The sequence below is a fragment of the Leptodactylus fuscus genome, chromosome 3 (genome assembly GCF_031893055.1).
Source record: "Leptodactylus fuscus isolate aLepFus1 chromosome 3, aLepFus1.hap2, whole genome shotgun sequence".
Lineage (NCBI taxonomy): Eukaryota > Metazoa > Chordata > Amphibia > Anura > Leptodactylidae > Leptodactylus > Leptodactylus fuscus.
Genome location: NC_134267.1, coordinates 75,075,145 through 75,097,756, shown reverse-complemented (window position 1 = coordinate 75,097,756; position 22,612 = coordinate 75,075,145). Strand labels below are relative to the sequence as shown.

Here is a 22,612-nt window from a genome sequence, read left to right as displayed (position 1 = left end):
ATCAAAAATTGTTAATTTCCACAATATTTGTATGAATAGAGTAAACTATCATATTCACTGTGTGGGGTGTTGTCACTGCAAAGTGCACCTCTGCTCTAAGATTCCTTGTTTTAATGAGTGAAAAACGTCCGCCTGGCTCTTGATCTGGTGACAAATCAAATGCAAAAAATGTATAGCCGTTTATGAATTCGTCTCTGTCTATGACCGATCCACTATCACTTCTCTGCTTGCCTGAAATATGGAGAAGGGCCGCGTACTCCCTTACCGCAGAAGCCTTTTCAAAATCCAATTGAAACGGTCTTGCAGGATCTGCTGAATGTCCCAGGTAAAGCGAGGCTTAATTCACATTATAGTCGTAGAAGCATAGAGGATTGCGGTTATATGAGCCGCTAAAGGCTTCATTTTCAACAAAACCTATTATCACCGTTTTAGGCACTTGTCCCAGAAACAGGTTTTCTTGGTTCATAAGACGCATATCGGTGGGAATACTATAGACTTTGAGGCACGCCCTATCGATCGGATACTTCGCCGTGGCTGCTAGAAGGGCCTGGCTGTGCCCGATTCTGACAGCCGGTGATACCTGAACCCTTTTGACATACAGGCAGGCTTGTAAGATTTGAATCTTAAATTGTTCAGCATCCGCAGACATCAGGAAAAAAGAGTCTTTATTTCTGGTTAGTTTAATTTTCAGATCCATACCATTCAGTATGAGTTTCGGTTGATTAAATATATCTCCAAAAATGGGACCCAAAAGCTGTACAGGTCTAGATCGCAAAGTATAGCGAGCTCTTTTAGCAAATCCAAGATTATTACCCGCATGGGCCCTTTCATGATGGTGTCCAGCCGTGTCTTTATAGAACAGGCCCGACATGAACTGCGACGATAGAGCTTGCGGGCTGTAATTTCAGACTGGACATAAGAAATAGAGCTGTTCCGCAACATATCCGGATTTCATAAAATTTAACTTTTAATTAGCCATTAAAACAAAGCATAACATACAACCAAAGAAAGTGAAAAAGTTAAGAAAAAAACACATTGTGATATAAAAATAAATTTTAATGTTGTTTTAATATATAACTGTACAAATTATCCGATCTTGAAATAAGTCTGTCGCCGAGCGTCATGTCCATCTGGCTGAAAAGCTTGGCTGTTGGCTAACCAAGATTAGTATCCGCGGGAATAGCCGTATTGTCCACCTTCACAATACGGCAACTGATGTACAAAAGTGTGTTGTTCAGATCGTAATAATATTCCCTGCTGCCTGAAATGAAGAATTCCAATGGGGCATTGTCCGCGAGAGCTGCTATGGGTTGTATCTCTACAAAGAGCAATTTTTCTATGCTCATCTGGGTCGGGGGTAAATCAAAAATATCGAGCTCGGATTTAGTACACTCAATAGATCCGTTGTGAATAAAAGCCATATTATTTCACTAAAAGATGTTGTGTCCAGCCGATCTAACAACTCTCTGGCGGCGGCGTCTTTTATGGCTCTTGTTTTTATTCTTGAGCACGGGCGGAAATGAGGCGCTGTGTTTTCTTTTAGCGGGTTTCTTCACAACATAAACTAGGCCAGAGCCGTTCTGATCTCTTGGCTCCTGGTTTAATTTATCCATCACAGCGGATGATATACTTGCGATGGCGTCTTTAGCGATATTTCTGGCAGCTGTTTTTACATGCGGTTTCACAAGAGCTAGGCCTCGTTTGAAAAGAGGCCCGACCCGTCTGAAAAGACCACAAAACAGACCGGCTAGACCGTATACATATACTCAGCCTCCTTGAAGCCTCCTAGACCATTTCCAGCCTGATTAATGTAGTAGCAGGCATACACACCCGGATTGCCATACACCCGCTGGGACAGCATTTTAGCGTGTCACCTCCTTGCACGATCTGAAATGCAATCGTACGATGGTTTTGCCGTACTTCAATTTAACCGGCTTAACCTGGTCGTTTAATATTGATATTTTAACGGAGTCAAATGCCCGAGTACAGAGGAACATGGGAGGAATATGCAAATCTGACTTCCATGATGTAATTAGGAAGCCAGTGCCTCAAGAATGCACACCAATAGAGGGTGCTCACTAAGAATCTGCAAGTCTATCTTCCATGATGTAATTAGGAAGACAGAGTCTCAGTCAAGCAAATCAATAGAGGGCTTTCTCTTTAACATCATGCCGACCTTCTCAGAGGCCTTTGTTTGCAATGATGTTGGGATTTTACCAGTTCCTTTGCACAGTGGAGCGCTCATGGCTTAATAAGACTCCATACACCTAAATGGTGGTTCTCTCCCTATGGAGTGACGATATCCCCTCAACCGAGTACAGAGGGGTATATAGTCTGGGCTGTTGTATTGCAACGTGACAATATTGTTTTTTTCCGGCAATCTCTACGGTTCTTAAAAGTTGAACGTAACTGTCACCCACCAACTAATGTTGTATGATGTCGCTGTAGACATACAGTGTGTAAAAAACGTCTTTTATATCAGGATACGGCTTCCGGTGGCCTGCGTGCTTTTCAGTCTCAGAACCATTAAAGCAACACGGTAACCCAAAAATATTACGAGTATATAGCTTGCAACCTAGTTCGAATCGCATTGTGCGTGATGTGAGGATCCTCACAGTACCCCTTATTTCATCATAACGGAGCCTAAAGTTTTCATAATTTAATTGTTTGATCTTGTCATTCAGACCTGAAACTAATTCTTCCAAGCTCAAAAAATATGCAGGGCTTAGAAAGTGCTCAGACAGCGCTTCACCAGTTTTAGCGATAAAAAATTTAGCCTCCCACGCTTCAAATGTGTTCCAAGAATGGGGGTATTGGATTTCTGTCAGAGCAACTTCAAAGGGGCCCGAGAAATGGAGAGGCCATGCTAATTTCATCGTGTACGTGGCGATACTGTTTTCAGGAAAGATGTTGGATGATGCGTTACAAGGCAAGGTTAAATAAAAGGAGCCAGAATCCATTATTTAAATAGAAGTCAGCTGATTTTCATTAATCCAAGAATTGAAAGACGTAGGGTAGCCTAACCACTTTACGAAAAAATGAGTATCGCCCCTCACGCATCTCTTTTTCAGTATCGTTTCTATTCTTGTAGACTTGCTCAGTATCAGCAGGCACCTTCACCAATTCCTCTCTGTAAAACAAACCTTCTATTGGCTCATCCGCTAAATCAACGAGTTTATACATAGGTTTTTGAAATCGTGTGTTAACGCCCGAGACGACAAAAATCTCCTCCGTGTAAGTCTGTTCATAGCCTTTAGTGAAAGAGCCTTTATACTGCGTTATGCAAACATTGTCACCTATTTTTAACGTCTGTCTATCCGGTTTAAGAACCACGCACTTGCCATAAATGGTCCTCCATATTCTTAATGAATTGTCTTGTGTTACGTCCGCAGCCCTGCAATGAATTGTATTGTTCGTCTATATAGCGGTGAGTATTACGGCTATTTAAAAATCTCCACATTTTTGATTAAAACGTTCCACTAAAGCCGCTTTGACACAGTTTGTAGTAAAAAAAAATGGCGGATATTGCACTCTTGACAAAGACGCTTCATAGCTTTGTTCATAAAGTTGCGGCCCCTGTCTGTCTGTAGTTTATGCGGCACGCACCCATCACTCTTGAAAATAGCTTCAAAAGCTCTCGCTACGGAAAAACCCGTCTTATCTTTCAAGGCCACAGCCCATGCGTATTTTGAAAGAACATCAACAAGTGTTAATATATACTTAAATCCATCATTTTCTTTTGTGTAGGTTGTAAGATCGCATAGATCTGCCTGCCATTGCTCATCAGTGGATGACACGTAAATCTTATTCCACGCAAAAAATTTTCTATGTTGTTTACAGAGCGTATATATTGGTTGATCAGCTAGCCAAGAAGTTACAGTCGGCCTTGTGATGAATGGCCCAGAGTTATGGGGTTTTTTTTACTGCCCTTCTCAGATATATTTTCCTTTTGCCCTGTTAATTTACTCTACTTTACTCTACTGATTAGCATATCAGAGATAGTGTCCCACTGTCCAAGCCTAATTCCTCCCTGGAGGTAGCTTGCTCATCCCATTGTCTTACCCTGGGCATGGCATTGTCAGGCTTCTGCTAACTTTGTTATTCTTAGCAGGGGGTGTCTGGGATCAGTGGACTGAGAGCCTTGCTATCACTTTCTAGCAGACAACCTGACTCCAAGGAAACCTTCAAAGAGTTATTACTGTGTATAGTCATACTGGTACAAGGTGAGAGGAGAGCTGCCCACCTAGCTGACCTCATCGTGGGAGGGAACTGAGTGGAGATATATTGTATATATATTGATATATCTTTCTGTAACCATACAAGCTTGTATCCGCTAGCATATATCTTTATGTATGTTGGTTGTCTAGTATTGACCCTCTTGGGTTAATAAATATAAAACTTTAGAAAGCTCGTCTCATATTATCCTATAAGACCCAGTCCCTCTCTCAGGGTGAGAACGGACGGTAAAGGTAAGAAGATGATCGTAGTTTTGCCCGTGGCAAGGCCAGGTAAAGAGGCTGGGTAAAAGTGGCTATGGCTAGGCGAGATCCTTCACAGGCCTCTGTATAATGTATTTTTTAACAGATCTGTATAAGCTCTCTACACCGCCAAAAGATCCGGGGGCTTTGCGATTAAAATATATCTTGCGCAAATATTTTTTAGATGGTTTTGGTGACATGATGTATCGATTATGAGGTTTAGATATCTATTATATAGGATTGTGTACTAACTCAGCCATGTGTGCTTGACCAACATCCATAGCCAATAACCCTAGGGCCATTTCAGCACAGTTATAAGGCCCCAATTGACAGATTAATTGTGACCATGTGTGCTTGACCACCATGTGTGCTTGACCACCTCCATAGCCAACAGGCCTAGGGGCGTTTCAGCTCATATATAAGGACACAGCTGACAGGTTTGAAACCACACACCACTTCAACAGGACCTGGTTTCATAGCAGAATTGTCAAAGAGCAACCCCACACATAAAATGTAAGTTAGTGTTTTTATCACACCTTATATTTCTTTATTAGAGATGAGCGAACAGTGTTCTATCGAACTCATGTTCGATCGGATATTAGGCTGTTCGGCATGTTCGAATCGAATCGAACACCGCGTGGTAAAGTGCGCCATTACTCGATTCCCCTCCCACCTTCCCTGGCGCCTTTTTTGCTCCAATAACAGCGCAGGGTAGGTGGGACAGGAACTACGACACCGGTGACGTTGAGAAAAGTAGGCAAAACCCATTGGCTGCCGAAAACATGTGACCTCTAATTTAAAAGAACAGCGACGCCCAGCTTCGCGTCATTCTGAGCTTGCAATTCACCGAGGACGGAGGTTTCCGTCCAGCTAGCTAGGGCTTAGATTCTGGGTAGGCAGGGACAGGCTAGGATAGGAAGGAGAAGACAACCAACAGCTCTTATAAGAGCTAAATTCCAGGGAGAAGCTTGTCAGTGTAACGTGGCACTGACGGGCTCAATCGCCGCAACCCAGCTTTCCCAGGATCCTGAATGGAATACACTGTCAGTGTATTCCCGTATACCCGATATATACCCCGATACCCGTTCCAACGGTGTGCCCCCCCACCTTCACCCCAGAAATACCCTGCAAGTCCCCTAGCAATAGAATTGGGGCTATATACACCCACAATTTTTACTACTGGTATACAGTGCCATTGTCTGACTGGGAATTCAAAGAATATATTGGGAATACAAATACCCTCATTTCTTGCTACTGCCATATAGTGCCAGTGTCTGACTGGGAATTCAAAGAATATATTGGGGTTACGTGCACCCACAATTTTTACTACTGGTATACAGTGCCATTGTCTGACTGGGAATTCAAAGAATATATTGGGAATACAAATACCCTCATTTCTTGCTACTGCCATATAGTGCCAGTGTCTGACTGGTAATTCAAAGAATATATTGGGGTTACGTGCACCCACAATTTTTACTACTGGTATACAGTGCCATTGTCTGACTGGGAATTCAAAGAGTATATTGGGAATACAAATACCCTCATTTCTTGCTACTGCCATATAGTGCCAGTTTCTGACTGGTAATTCAAAGAATATATTGGGGTTACGTGCACCCACAATTTTTACTACTGGTATACAGTGCCATTGTCTGACTGGGAATTCAAAGAATATATTGGGGTTATAAATACCCTCATTTCTTGCTACTGCCATATAGTGCCAGTTTCTGACTGGTAATTCAAAGAATATATTGGGGTTACGTGCACCCACAATTTTTACTACTGGTATACAGTGCCATTGTCTGACTGGGAATTCAAAGAGTATATTGGGAATACAAATACCCTCATTTCTTGCTACTGCCATATAGTGCCAGTTTCTGACTGGGAATTCAAAGAATATATTGGGGTTACGTGCACCCACAATTTTTACTACTGGTATACAGTGCCATTGTCTGACTGGGAATTCAAAGAATATATTGGGGTTATAAATACCCTCATTTCTTGCTACTGCCATATAGTGCCAGTGTCTGACTGGGAATTCAAAGAATATATTGGGGTTACGTGCACCCACAATTTTTACTACTGGTATACAGTGCCATTGTCTGACTGGGAATTCAAAGAATATATTGGGGTTATAAATACCCTCAATTCTTGCTACTGCCATATAGTGCCAGTTTCTGACTGGTAATTCAAAGAATATATTGGGGTTACGTGCACCCACAATTTTTACTACTGGTATACAGTGCCATTGTCTGACTGGGAATTCAAAGAATATATTGGGGTTATAAATACCCTCATTTCTTGCTACTGCCATATAGTGCCAGTTTCTGACTGGTAATTCAAAGAATATATTGGGGTTACGTGCACCCACAATTTTTACTACTGGTATACAGTGCCATTGTCTGACTGGGAATTCAAAGAATATATTGGGGTTATAAATACCCTCATTTCTTGCTACTGCCATATAGTGCCATTGTCTGACTGGGAATTCAAAGAATATATTGGGGTTACGTGCACCCACAATTTTTACTACTGGTATACAGTGCCATTGTCTGACTGGGAATTCAAAGAGTATATTGGGAATACAAATACCCTCATTTCTTGCTACTGCCATATAGTGCCAGTGTCTGACTGGTAATTCAAAGAATATATTGGGGTTACGTGCACCCACAATTTTTACTACTGGTATACAGTGCCATTGTCTGACTGGGAATTCAAAGAGTATATTGGGAATACAAATACCCTCATTTCTTGCTACTGCCATATAGTGCCAGTGTCTGACTGGTAATTCAAAGAATATATTGGGGTTACGTGCACCCACAATTTTTACTACTGGTATACAGTGCCATTGTCTGACTGGGAATTCAAAGAATATATTGGGGTTATAAATACCCTCATTTCTTGCTACTGCCATATAGTGCCAGTTTCTGACTGGTAATTCAAAGAATATATTGGGGTTACGTGCACCCACAATTTTTACTACTGGTATACAGTGCCATTGTCTGACTGGGAATTCAAAGAGTATATTGGGAATACAAATACCCTCATTTCTTGCTACTGCCATATAGTGCCAGTTTCTGACTGGGAATTCAAAGAATATATTGGGGTTACGTGCACCCACAATTTTTACTACTGGTATACAGTGCCATTGTCTGACTGGGAATTCAAAGAGTATATTGGGAATACAAATACCCTCATTTCTTGCTACTGCCATATAGTGCCAGTTTCTGACTGGGAATTCAAAGAATATATTGGGGTTACGTGCACCCACAATTTTTACTACTGGTATACAGTGCCATTGTCTGACTGGGAATTCAAAGAATATATTGGGGTTACGTGCACCCACAATTTTTACTACTGGTATACAGTGCCATTGTCTGACTGGGAATTCAAAGAGTATATTGGGAATACAAATACCCTCATTTCTTGCTACTGCCATATAGTGCCAGTTTCTGACTGGGAATTCAAAGAATATATTGGGGTTACGTGCACCCACAATTTTTACTACTGGTATACAGTGCCATTGTCTGACTGGGAATTCAAAGAATATATTGGGGTTATAAATACCCTCATTTCTTGCTACTGCCATATAGTGCCAGTTTCTGACTGGTAATTCAAAGAATATATTGGGGTTACGTGCACCCACAATTTTTACTACTGGTATACAGTGCCATTGTCTGACTGGGAATTCAAAGAGTATATTGGGAATACAAATACCCTCATTTCTTGCTACTGCCATATAGTGCCAGTTTCTGACTGGGAATTCAAAGAATATATTGGGGTTACGTGCACCCACAATTTTTACTACTGGTATACAGTGCCATTGTCTGACTGGGAATTCAAAGAGTATATTGGGAATACAAATACCCTCATTTCTTGCTACTGCCATATAGTGCCAGTTTCTGACTGGGAATTCAAAGAATATATTGGGGTTACGTGCACCCACAGTTTTTACTACTGGTATACAGTGCCATTGTCTGACTGGGAATTCAAAGAGTATATTGGGAATACAAATACCCTCATTTCTTGCTACTGCCATATAGTGCCAGTGTCTGACTGGGAATTCAAAGAATATATTGGGGTTACGTGCACCCACAATTTTTACTACTGGTATACAGTGCCAATTTCTAACTAGGAATTCAAAATGCGCAAGGCTCCCGGAAAGGGACGTGGACGAGGCCGTGGGCGAGGTCGGGGGAATGGTTCTGGGGAGCAAGGTAGCAGTGAAGCCACAGGGCGTCCCGTGCCTACTCCTGTGGGGCAGCAAGCATTGCGCCACTCCACAGTGCCAGGGTTGCTTGCCACATTAACTAAACTGCAGGGTACAAACCTTAGTAGGCCCGAGAACCAGGAACAGGTCTTGCAATGGCTGTCAGAGAACGCTTACAGCACATTGTCCAGCAGCCAGTCAGACTCTGCCTCCTCTCCTCCTATTACCCAACAGTCTTGTCTTCCTTCCTCCCAAAATTCCGAAGCTTTACAGAACAATAACCCAAACTGTCCCTGCTCCCCAGAGCTGTTCTCCGCTCCTTTCATTGTCCCTCAACCTGCCTCTCCACGTCACGATTCCACGAACCTAACAGAGGAGCATCTGTGTCCAGATGCTCAAACACTAGAGTCTCCTCCATCTCCGTTCGATTTGGTGGTGGATGACCAGCAACCCACCCTCATCGACGATGATGTGACGCAGTTGCCGTCAGGGCATCCAGTTGACCGGCGCATTGTGCGGGAGGAGGAGATGAGACAGGAGTTGGAAGAGGAAGTGGTGGATGATGAGGACACTGACCCGACCTGGACAGGGGGGATGTCAAGCGGGGAAAGTAGTGTGGATGTTGAGGCAGGTGCAGCACCAAAAAGGGTAGCTAGAGGCAGAGGCAGAGGTCAGCAGCTTAGGCGAAGCCAGGCCACACCCGGAATCTCCCAAGATGTTCCAGTTCGTACCCAGCCCCGAAAAACTCCCACCTCGAGGGCACGTTTCTCGAAGGTGTGGAGTTTTTTCAAGGAATGCGCCGAGGACAGATATAGTGTTGTCTGCACAATTTGCCTCTCGAAATTGATTAGGGGCTCTGAGAAGAGCAACCTGTCCACCACTTCAATGCGCCGTCATTTGGAATCCAAGCACTGGAATCAGTGGCAGGCAGCAACGGCAGGACAAAGGCCGCCTGCCGTTCACGCCACTGCCACTGCCTCTGCCACTGCCTCTGCCACTGCCACTGCTGACTGTGCTGGCGATGCACTCCAGAGGACGAGCCAGGACACCACTTCATCTGCCTCCGCCACTTTGTTGACTTCTACCTCATCCTCCCCTGGTCCTGTCTTATCTCCTTCTCCTGCACCATCAAAGGCACCATCAGGCGTTTCTTTACAACAACCCACCATCTCTCAGACATTGGAGCAGCGGCAGAAATACACTGCTAACCACCCACACGCGCAAGCCTTGAACGCCAACATCGCTAAACTGCTGGCCCAGGAGATGTTGGCGTTCCGGCTTGTTGAAACTCCCGCCTTCCTGGACCTGATGGCAACTGCGGCACCTCGCTATGCCGTCCCTAGCCGTCACTACTTCTCCCGGTGTGCCGTCCCCGCCTTGCACCAGCACGTGTCACTCAACATCAGGCGGGCCCTTAGTTCCGCGCTTTGCACAAAGGTCCACTTGACCACCGACGCGTGGACAAGTGCATGCGGACAGGGACGCTACATTTCACTGACGGCACACTGGGTGAATGTAGTTGAGGCTGGGACTGCTTCCCAAACTGGCCCGGTGTACCTCGTCTCCCCGCCTAACATTCCTGGCAGGGACACGAGAAGAACACCCCCCTCCTCCTCCTCCTCTACCGCCTCCTCCTCCGCCACCGCCTCCTCCTCCACCACCGCCTCCTCCTCCGCTGTTAGATTGACCCCAGCTACGAGTTGGAAACGTTGCAGCACTGGCGTTGGTAGACGTCAGCAGGCTGTGCTGAAGCTGATCAGCTTGGGGGACAGACAGCACACTGCCTCCGAGGTGAGGGATGCCCTCCTCGATGAGACGGCAATATGGTTTGAGCCGCTGCACCTGGGCCCAGGCATGGTCGTTTGTGATAACGGCCGGAACCTGGTAGCAGCTCTGGAGCTTGCCGGACTCCAACATGTTCCATGCCTGGCCCACGTCTTCAACCTAGTGGTGCAACGTTTCCTAAAGAGCTACCCCAATGTTCCAGAGCTACTGGTGAAAGTGCGGCGCATGTGCGCCCACTTTCGCAAGTCGACAGTAGCCGCTGCTAGCTTAAAATCTCTCCAGCAACGCCTGCATGTGCCACAACACCGGCTTTTGTGCGACGTCCCCACACGCTGGAACTCAACGTTTCAGATGTTGAATAGAGTGGTTGAGCAGCAGAGACCTTTGATGGAATACCAGCTACAAAACCCTAGGGTGCCACAAAGTCAGCTGCCTCAGTTTCACATCCATGAGTGGCCATGGATGAGAGACCTTTGTGACATCCTACGGGTCTTTGAGGAGTCCACAAGGAGGGTGAGCTCTGAGGATGCGATGGTGAGCCTTACAATCCCGCTCTTGTGTGTTCTGAGAGAATCCCTGATTGACATCAGGGATAACTCAGATCACACAGAGGAGTTAGGGATAGCATCCGATCCGTCACAGCTGGAGAGTAGGTCCACACATCTGTCCGCTTCACTGCGTTTAATGGAGGAGGAGGAGGAGGAGGAGGAGGAGGAGGAAGAAGAGTTGTCCGATGATGTGATGGTGATACAGGAGGCTTCCGGGCAACTTCGAATCGTCCCATTGTTGCAGCGCGGATGGGTAGACATGGAGGATGAGGAGGAAATGGAGATTGAACTTTCCGGTGGGGCCAGAGGAGTCATGCCAACTAACACTGTGGCAGACATGGCTGAGTTCATGTTGGGGTGCTTTACAACCGACAAGCGTATTGTCAAAATCATGGAGGACAACCAGTACTGGATCTTTGCTATCCTTGACCCCCGGTATAAAAACAACATCTCGTCTTTTATTCCGGTAGAGGGGAGGGCCAATCGCATCAATGCTTGCCACAGGCAATTGGTGCAGAATATGATGGAGATGTTTCCAGCATGTGACGTTGGCGGCAGGGAGGGCAGTTCCTCCAGTAGGCAACCAAGTTCTCACCGGTCCACACAAACGAGGGGCACACTGTCTAAGGTCTGGGACACCTTGATGGCACCCCCTCGCCAAAGTGCCGCCACGGAGGGTCCTAGTGTCACCAGGCGTGAGAAGTATAGGCGCATGTTGCGGGAATACCTTTCCGACCACAGCCCTGTCCTCTCCGACCCCTCTGCGCCCTACACGTATTGGGTGTCGAAGTTGGACCTGTGGCTTGAACTTGCCCTATATGCCTTGGAGGTGCTGTCCTGTCCTGCCGCCAGCGTCCTATCTGAGAGGGTGTTCAGTGCAGCCGGTGGCATCATCACTGACAAGCGCACCCGTCTGTCAGCTGAGAGTGCCGACCGGCTCACTTTGATAAAAATGAACCACCACTGGGTAGAGCCGTCATTTTTGTGCCCACCTGTGTAAAGCACCCCAACATGAAACTCCATGTCTGTACTCAACCTCTCCAATTCCTCCGCATCCTCATACTCATCCACCATAAGCGTTGCACAATTCTGCTAATACTAGGCTCCCTCCACCCTGATTTCCCCCAACTCTGCTGGTTAGAGGCTCCCTCCACCCTGATTTCCACCAACTCTGCTGGTTAGAGGCTCCCTCCACCATGAATTTGCCCAAACTGGGCTGTTTAGAGGCTCCCTCCACCATGAATTTGCCCAAACTGGGCTGTTTAGAGGCTCCCTCCACCATGAATTGGTCCAAACTGGGTTTTTTAGAGGCTCCCTCCACCATGACTTGGTCCAAACTGGGCTGGTTAGAGGCTCCCTCCACCATGAATTTGCCCAAACTGGGCTGTTTAGAGGCTCCCTCCACCATGAATTGGTCCAAACTGGGCTGGTTAGAGGCTCCCTCCACCATTAATTGGTCCAAACTGGGCTGGTTAGAGGCTCCCTCCACCATTAATTGGTCCAAACTGGGCTGGTTAGAGGCTCCCTCCACCATGAATTGGTCCAAACTGGGTTTTTTAGAGGCTCCCTCCACCATGAATTGGTCCAAACTTGGCTGTTTAGAGGCTCCCTCCACCATGAATTGGTCCAAACTGGGCTGGTTAGAGGCTCCCTCCACCATTAATTGGTCCAAACTGGGCTGGTTAGAGGCTCCCTCCACCATGAATTTGCCCAAACTGGGCTGTTTAGAGGCTCCCTCCACCATGAATTTGCCCAAACTGGGCTGTTTAGAGGCTCCCTCCACCATGAATTGGTCCAAACTGGGTTTTTTAGAGGCTCCCTCCACCATGAATTGGTCCAAACTGGGCTGGTTAGAGGCTCCCTCCACCATTAATTGGTCCAAACTGGGGTGGTTAGAGTCTCCCTCCACCATTAATTGGTCCAAACTGGGCTGGTTAGAGGCTCCCTCCACCATTAATTGGTCCAAACTGGGCTGGTTAGAGGCTCCCTCCACCATTAATTGGTCCAAACTGGGCTGTTTAGAGGCTCCCTCCACCATTAATTGGTCCAAACTGGGCTGGTTAGAGGCTCCCTCCACCATGAATTTGCCCAAACTGGGCTGTTTAGAGGCTCCCTCCACCATGAATTGGTCCAAACTGGGTTTTTTAGAGGCTCCCTCCACCATGAATTTGCCCAAACTGGGCTGGTTAGAGGCTCCCTCCACCATGAATTGGTCCAAGCTGGGTTTTTTAGAGGCTCCCTCCACCATGAATTTGCCCAAACTGGGCTGGTTAGAGGCTCCCTCCACCATGAATTGGTCCAAACTGGGTTTTTTAGAGGCTCCCTCCACCATGAATTTGCCCAAACTGGGCTGGTTAGAGGCTCCCTCCACCATGAATTGGTCCAAACTGGGCTGGTTAGAGGCTCCCTCCACCATGAATTTGCCCAAACTGGGCTGTTTAGAGGCTCCCTCCACCATTAATTGGTCCAAACTGGGCTGGTTAGAGGCTTCCTCCACCATGAATTTGCCCAAACTGGGCTGTTTAGAGGCTCCCTCCACCATGAATTGGTCCAAACTGGGTTTTTTAGAGGCTCCCTCCACCATGAATTTGCCCAAACTGGGCTGTTTAGAGGCTCCCTCCACCATGAATTGGTCCAAACTGGGCTGGTTAGAGGCTCCCTCCACCATGAATTGGTCCAAACTGGGCTGGTTAGAGGCTCCCTCCACCATTAATTGGTCCAAACTGGGCTGGTTAGAGGCTCCCTCCACCATGAATTGGTCCAAACTGGGTTTTTTAGAGGCTCCCTCCACCATGAATTTGCCCAAACTGGGCTGTTTAGAGGCTCCCTCCACCATGAATTGGTCCAAACTGGGCTGGTTAGAGGCTCCCTCCACCATTAATTGGTCCAAACTGGGCTGGTTAGAGGCTCCCTCCACCATGAATTGGTCCAAACTGGGCTGGTTAGAGGCTCCCTCCACCATGAATTTGCCCAAACTGGGCTGTTTAGAGGCTCCCTCCACCATTAATTGGTCCAAACTGGGCTGGTTAGAGGCTCCCTCCACCATGAATTTGCCCAAACTGGGCTGTTTAGAGGCTCCCTCCACCATGAATTGGTCCAAACTGGGTTTTTTAGAGGCTCCCTCCACCATTAATTGGTCCAAACTGGGCTGGTTAGAGGCTCCCTCCACCATGAATTGGTCCAAACTGGGCTGGTTAGAGGCTCCCTCCACCATGAATTTGCCCAAACTGGGCTGTTTAGAGGCTCCCTCCACCATTAATTGGTCCAAACTGGGCTGGTTAGAGGCTCCCTCCACCATGAATTTGCCCAAACTGGGCTGTTTAGAGGCTCCTTCCACCATGAATTGGTCCAAACTGGGTTTTTTAGAGGCTCCCTCCACCATGAATTGGTCCAAACTGGGCTGGTTAGAGGCTCCCTCCACCATGAATTTCCCAAAACTTGGCTGTTTAGAGGCTCCCTCCACCATGAATTGGTCCAAACTGGGCTGGTTAGAGGCTCCCTCCACCATGAATTTCCCAAAACTTGGCTGTTTAGAGGCTCCCTCCACCATGAATTGGTCCAAACTGGGCTGGTTAGAGGCTCCCTCCACCATTAATTGGTCCAAACTGGGCTGGTTAGAGGCTCCCTCCACCATGAATTGGTCCAAACTGGGTTTTTTAGAGGCTCCCTCCACCATGAATTTGCCCAAACTGGGCTGTTTAGAGGCTCCCTCCACCATGAATTGGTCCAAACTGGGCTGGTTAGAGGCTCCCTCCACCATTAATTGGTCCAAACTGGGCTGGTTAGAGGCTCCCTCCACCATTAATTGGTCCAAACTGGGCTGGTTAGAGGCTCCCTCCACCATGAATTTGCCCAAACTGGGCTGGTTAGAGGCTCCCTCCACCATGAATTGGTCCAAACTGGGTTTTTTAGAGGCTCCCTCCACCATGAATTTGCCCAAACTGGGCTGGTTAGAGGCTCCCTCCACCATGAATTGGTCCAAACTGGGGTTTTTAGAGGCTCCCTCCACCATGAATTTGCCCAAACTGGGGTGTTTAGAGGCTCCCTCCACCATGAATTTGCCCAAACTCTGCTGGTTAGAGGCTCAATCCACCCTGATTTTCAAAACAAATGTTGGTGCCAACCTCAACTTACTACAAGGGCCAAATTCACTGCTGGTGACAAGCTCTCCTCACTGCAAGTGCCAAATACACATGTTTCAAGGTGTTTTCCTACTGTCAGAGAGGTGGTATTGAGTGTGTAAAGTGTGTAGTTGTTAGGCTGTGATGTTGGGGTAATAGAGGGTCTTTGGTGTGTTAGATGCCCCCAGACATGCTTCCCCTGCTGTCCCAGTGTCATTCCAGAGGTGTTGGCATCATTTCCTGGGGTGTCATAGTGGACTTGGTGACCCTCCAGACACGGATTTGGGTTTCCCCCTTAACGAGTATCTGTTCCCCATAGACTATAATGGGGTTCGAAACCCGTTCGAACACACGAACATTGAGCGGCTGTTCGAATCGAATTTCGAACCTCGAACATTTTAGTGTTCGCTCATCTCTATTCTTTATCTATTTTGTAATCGCTACTTATAAAAAATGTATTGAAACATTATTATTTTGACAAAGTTTATTTATATATGAATAATTAGTGAGACGTGTACTGTAGATATTTATTACGTTCTATACTAGCTGCTAATATTTCAAAGTTAACGCGTGACCTGTCTAGTGTAGCAACTGTTTTTATCACATCTTATATTTCTTTATCTATTTTGTAATCGCTACGTAGAAATGTATTGAAACGTTATTATTTTCACAAGCATTATTGTTGTATATATATAGTTAGTGAGATGTGTCAGGACATGTCTCTGTACTGTGGATATTTATTACGTTCTATACTAGCCGCTAATATTTCAAAGTTAACGCGTAACCGATTTAATGTAGTACACCTATTTTAATAAAATATTCATTTTAGATGGCTCAGCAGAATGAAGTCGGTTTTCAAGACTTCCTTGACGGTATAACTGAATCTCAACTTGGTAAATAGAATTTATTTACAGTTTAATTTTTTTGCACGCACACACACACGCACATACACATACTATACACCATCAATAATCTATGCTTTTTATATTGTCTGCTTTTGAGATTCCTTTTGAAGATGACAATCTAACCCAGGATCTGTGTAGCGGAGAGACCGAAGAAATGAGCATCGTCGATGCTATTTTGGAACCGTACCTCAACCGTAAGTAGTTTTTCATAAATGGTCATAAGTGTGTAACAAAGGACACAGCAAAAATAAATAAATAAATAAATAAATAAAAAATAAATAAATAAAAAATCTCCTTTACAATTTATACAGCGATCGCTTTACCGGATGCTGAGGCTGCAGAACCGGTGTCAGAAATGCGCTCTCACGAAGACCAGAAAAAGAACCCAACAGACAATACCTCAGGTAAAAATGTAGTAGTGTATATATCGGCTTAAAGGCAGTAAAATGCATGATAGTAAAATAAGTGTGATATCTATATTCATACATCTCGTACCGTGTTTGCAGAGTTCAAATTTACTAAAACAAGAGACAGCATCTTGAATCATGCGGAGAAAATGTACTTGGTGCCCAAACACGAACGCAACAGAATAAGTTAAAGCTTTACACCTCCACCCGATTTAAGACAGAGCGTAATACAACTCATGGATACTGAAATTAGCGGTATTTTAAACAGCTCTGACTTACCGGATGATGTGAAAATTAAAAGATACACGGACATAATGCAAAGGTACTTGGTTCTCGCTAAGCAGAGCGCTAAAGAGAGCGCGACATTGCACCATGTTAAGCATTCTGAGCCTGATCATCAACAATTGCCAAATATACCCGTTGATAAAAGCGAATTGATTCATGAGATTGTAACGCATGTTAATCCCCGTTTTAAGAAAAATGATGAACTTTTGTTAAGTAGGATGATGCAGAGTTGTGACGTTGCGGCCTGGAATGATAAAGGTGAATTTATTTACAGGGGGGACTTTGTTCCTGGCTCTAACGTGCTGGACCTTGTGCGCAATGCCATAGTCTGTCAAGAAACAATGCCCCTCCGGGCTGGGATGCGTTTATGGTGGCCATGGCCGACATAAATATGCCTTCTACTGTTGTAGGAAATTCATCTATTAGAGAAATTCTGGATGGTTTAAAAATGAAGGTGATTGAGTGTCCTGTAAATGTCACCGCTAAGCGCCATCTTCTGGTCAAACCGTCCTCACCTATTGGCGTTACAAAAGCCAGCTTATTTCTGAAACAGCGCGTTACTTCCATATTACAAGCTTCTTGGTTAAGCTTGTAAATTATAAATACTGTTCATGTGTATATTATGTTACAATGTAATTGCGAATTATTATATAATGTAATTCGGATTTGTTGAATAAAGTTATTAAAACATTGCATTTTTGCCTGTGTTTAATCCGTATACAAGCTAATAACTCACTCTGAAAATACATCCCCCTCACATCTATAGAGAGACACCTAGCTATAAACCCCTGTGACATACAATGTGCCAGGACATGTCTCTCCCCCTAATATCAGATATCTGTATGCACCTAATAAACGATATGAGAGACAAATTGTTATCATTCTAATTGAATCAGCCTATAGCAACACACTTAGATATAAAATCATCACACATTACCAGAGTCTGCTCAAATTGACATTCTTGACTACATCGCATTCTTCAGCCTTTGGAATGCGCTCAGATGTCAGCATATAGCAAGACACCTAACTATAAAATCCTCACATATTAGCAGGGTCTGATCAAATTGACATTTTTGACTACATCACACTCTTCAGCCTCTTGAATGAGCACAGATGGCCCTGTGAAGGGAGGGGTGCGAGGGCACTTGCCCAGACATGCTTGTGTAGGCCGGAAGGGGGCGTGAATGGCTTGGAGGAGGGCGGGGAGACCTGTCAACTTCAAAGAAAAGGGGGCGTAACGGGGAGGAAAGGGGAATGTTGACATGAGGTGTTTTGGGCACTAAGGGGTGTGGTCTGGGAGGTTTGATGAAACATGCAGACTTTATACTACTATGGTTTTTACTGTGCGGTCAAGTGCACAGTAAGAAGTAGTCAAACTGCTACTGACCAAAACACGTATGTTCTGATTTAATATAAAATTTTAGTTACTTACATGAATGTTGGAAGAAATCTGCTCTGTGCTTTTGGTACATTGCTCCCGAAAGCAATCACTAAATGGAAGAAGCAGGCTCATAGAGACTATTTCGGAGCAATATTTTTCAGCATCAACAGCTGGATTTCTTTGCTGACTAAACAGTTTTTCCAGTAAAGTTTGTCCTGTATTAAATATATAAACATGACATATAAATTATTAATATTATTAATGATAAATACATATACATTGTAAGTAATCAAAGCAGATAAATAGCAACTACCTCCTCTGCTTTGCCAGTTTTACTACTTCAGTTTGTGATTACTTGCTTGATTATTATTTGGGGGGAGGGCTTTTCCTAGACAAATTAACTGAATACTAATATTGAGAACCAAAACAGCTGGAACCAGCACAGTGCACATAACTGGAAGCAGACCGCTATGTATGCTGTGTAATAGCCATGTCTAGTTACAGTAAAAATAAACAGTTAATAAACTCATCCCAGTAAGAAATACTTCTCCAATCAATTAAAGAAGTGTTCACTATACAGGTTACTAGACCAGATAAAGATCTGAGAACAATTGAGTCCTATTACCCTATCTCTTTAATAAACACAAATAAATCTAAATTTGAGTACCGTATTTTTCGGACTATAAGATGCACTGGACTATAAGACGCCCCTATGTTTTAGAGGAGGAAAATAGGGGAAAAAAATTTTGAAGCAAAAAATGGTAAAATATTTAATATATGGGAGCTGTAGTTTTGCAACAGCTGCAAGGCCACATTGACAGGTGACCCTGCAGCTGTACGGGGACGCATAGTGTTTTTTTTTAGTAGACCGGGCATTTTCGGACACAGGGATACCTAATGTGTATGTGTTTGACATATGATTTTCTACTGTTATATATATTTTAGGGAAAGGAGGTGATTTAGAAGCTTTTTTTTTTTTACTATTTTATTCCCCCCCGGGGGCTTGAACCTGCAGTCATTTGATTGCAAGTCCCATAGACGGCAATACAACTGTATTGCCGTCTATGGGACATTCTGTATATTAGTATTACGGCTGGTCATAGACCCAGCCGCAATACTAATATAGCAGTGACAGGCCTGGGAGCCTTCATTAGGCTCCCGGCTGTCACCCGAACAGGTCGGCTCCTGCGATATCGCCACGCAGGAGCCGGCCTGCAACTTTACAGGTATGGGACCAGCCCCGGGGGAGAAGGGGCCGCCAATACAGACCCGGCATGCGCTGTACTAGAGAGGCGGATGCCGGCGAGGGATAGACGCCGGCACAGGTGCCGGGGCCTGAGACATCGCTGCGCTCCTCTGCCCTGCATGAAGCCAGCAGCGGCAGGAACGATGCTGACATTCCGCTCCACCGTCCCCCCGCCGGGAATAGCAGCATCCCTCCTGCTGCTGCTAGCTTCATGCAGGGCAGAGGTGCGCAGCGATGTCTCAGGCCCCAGCACCTGTGCCGGCGTCTATCCCTCGCCGGCATCCGCCTCTCTATTACAGCGGATGCCGGGCGACATTCGGACTATAAGACGCACCCTTCTTTTCCCCCCAAATTTGGGGGAAAAAAAGTGTGTCTTATAGTCCGAAAAATACGTTGTGTATGGTCATTTCAATCCACATCCACAGTTTAGTATACAAGTCATTAAATAAGCCAGGGTGACAGTCCAGCTAATGCACCCATCTAGGTGGTTGGAGCTGAGAGTCTTGTACAGCCAAAGGGAGTATGATTTAATCTTTGTGTTTGGTATACCTGAACTTGTAGAAACATTTGGCATCATGGGCCAAGCATATCATATCTATCCATGGTAACCAACCAGACCATACTCCCAAAATATGGCAAATGTCTCTGTATTTTTGCATGTAATTAGCCAGTCACAGGTGGGAAGTTCCAGAAAGGGGGCTGGAGTTAGGGGTCCTTCAAAGAGGATGATATACAGGATCTCCTTTGGATCCTTGAATACATAACGAAGTGTATGGTATGTCTAAATTCCTAATGAACTCGATGGCCAGGCTTTAAAAGAGCTCTGTTTTATGTTATTCCCTTTATTTCCATACTCACCTGTCCCAAGTGCTCTGGTGTTCTTCTGCTCTGACGTTTACCTCTGGCGGAAGTTCTTACCACTTATGACTGGTGAGGCCAATCAATGGAACTCACTGGTTTTAGGAAAGGGACCTGTAATGTCGCAGTGCAGCAGGGACATCAGTGGAGCATCAGAAAAGGACCGTTGCCTCAGCCATCTTTTTCGGTGTGGCCTGCTGGGGGAGCAGTATATCAACCAGGGACAGAAATAGACTTGACAGGCTGATCAGGAGGGCCAGCTCTGTCCTGGGGAGCCCCCTGGACCCAGTACAGGTGGTGGGTGACAGAAGGATACTGTCCGTGGTGACCTCCATGCGGGAGAACAAATCCCACCCCATGTATGGGACCCTGATGGGACTTGGCAGCACTGTAAGTGACCGTCTGCTTCACCCCAAGTGTGAGAAGGAGCGCTATCGCAGGTCCTTCCTTCCAACCGCAACCAGGCTGTATAATCTACATCAGACCAAGCAAAGATCACTCAGCACAGGAAACTAGTGATTATGATGAGAACCATGAGGTCTTCCTCTTTCTCTTCCGTTTTTCCTTAGCTACTATGGACTCCTAGTATATCTTCTCCTCTCAGCTTATGTGTGTCTACGTCTGTAATATTACTGTGTATTATCCTGTATCTGTATTACTATGCTGCTGTAACATGCTGAAATTTCCCCAATGTGGGACTATTAAAGGATTATCTTATTTTATCTTATTTGTGTCTGTCTGTTTGAGGGAGTGGCGGCTGTACAGGAAGGTATTGTCATAGTATTTCCGACTGCCTATTGGTCTGAGGATAGGCAAGCCTGGAGGTGACAATACGGTTGTATTAAGGGAGTGTACAGATTAGGCCGTCGGACTGCCCAAATCAATAGAAGTCAAACTCACCTTAATAATAAGACGCACCCATATATAGGGTTGTTGCCATTCATAGGGTCGTCGCAACCTGACTTCCTCACTATGGGACAGCGGCCCTCTTTCATTCCTCTCTGGATTCAACATTACATGGGTCGGTTACTATTCTTGCAGACTAGACTCTGTTTCAAGAGGAGGACCTTCTTGTCTTTGAGCTGTATTTGCTGCACAAGCACTACTCAAGAAGACTGTGGACATTGTCCTTGGTCATCCACTGATTCTGATGGCTCCACATGACATTGCCTCAATAGTCAACCAAACTCAGCCAAAACACCTCTCCAGACATCTACTGTACGTCTTCAGTGTCAATTGCTGATACCTGACAATGTCATCCTGATGCTTTGCAACACCCTTAACCCCTCTACTCTTCTTCCACTTCCCCAAGGGGGGAACACTGCTTATCTCTTTCTGTTTGGGTCAGCCGCTAGACTAGGAAGTTACTTTCCCCAGCAATTACAAATGCATACTGATGTTCTGACTTCCTATGTGACGGCCTTGACTCGAGAGTTAACTAAAATCCATGCACGAGTGTTTTCTTCTATTCCAGATCCAGACTCCCTTAAGGGAACCCACTCCTTACAGCCAGGGGATTGGGTCCTGATAAAGAAGTTTGTCTGGAAGACGCCTCTTGAGCCACGGTACGATGGGCCATACCAGGTGCTGCTGGTCACTGCCACGTCAGTCAAGCTGTCAGGAGAACCTAACTGGATCCATGTCAGCCACTGCAAGAAGACCCAGGCCCTGACAATATTATAAGATGTGGTTGTTCCTTGGAGCATTCACCTTTTTAGCCATAGCCAGTGGCCAACTGAATGAACAGGTAGCAATCACTGAGGAAGAGGGTGTCACAACTTTCTGGTATAACTCCAATTATACACATGCAGCCACATTCAAATTTGACTACTGTAAAATCATAAATTGCAATGATCGAAAATGGATGTATGGCTTACCCCATGCCCAGGGTAAGCATTGGCTGAAAACTATTAGAGAGGGACAACAATATGTTTGTGTGGAAGACAGTGAGTGGGGGAAGAAAATGTAAGAATTGGGGTGCAGTGGGATGTAACACTGGCAAAAGTTGGGGATATAAACCCTCTAGTGCCCTGTTAAAAAAGGATGGGAAGGGTAGGTCCCTCCTGTCTTGGATGACCCTCACTAAGGGTGACTACAAACCCTTATGTCAACAGGTAGGAGGCTGCAATCCCTTGACCCTGACCATAGAAAACACTTTAGAGAATGATGAAGGTTCATATTGGCTGTCCACCAATTCCGGATTAGGGTATGGGCGACCCCAAGGAAGGTTTTACTTGAAGGATATGAGATCTGACCTTGATAGATGGACAGCTCAACGAAAAGCAAGTCCACTTAACCCACTGACTCCTCATATGCATATCCATAAGGACATGATGGCCATAGCAGACCCCTCTTTTGAAGACACTTTTAGCCTCTGAGAAAGGGTTTTCT

At 45.5% G+C, this 22,612-nt stretch overlaps 1 protein-coding gene across 2 annotated transcripts in view; it reads right to left on the bottom strand.

The window, feature by feature from the left end:
• The window catches only part of FMN2 (formin 2), a 241,998-nt gene that overhangs the window by 203,134 nt on the left and 16,252 nt on the right, over nt 1-22,612 (bottom strand). For both annotated transcript variants that reach the window (XM_075267760.1, XM_075267761.1), the window contains exon 2: nt 18,169-18,332. In XM_075267760.1, the coding sequence (XP_075123861.1) occupies nt 18,169-18,332 (164 nt within the window). The remainder of the gene's footprint in view (nt 1-18,168; nt 18,333-22,612) is intronic.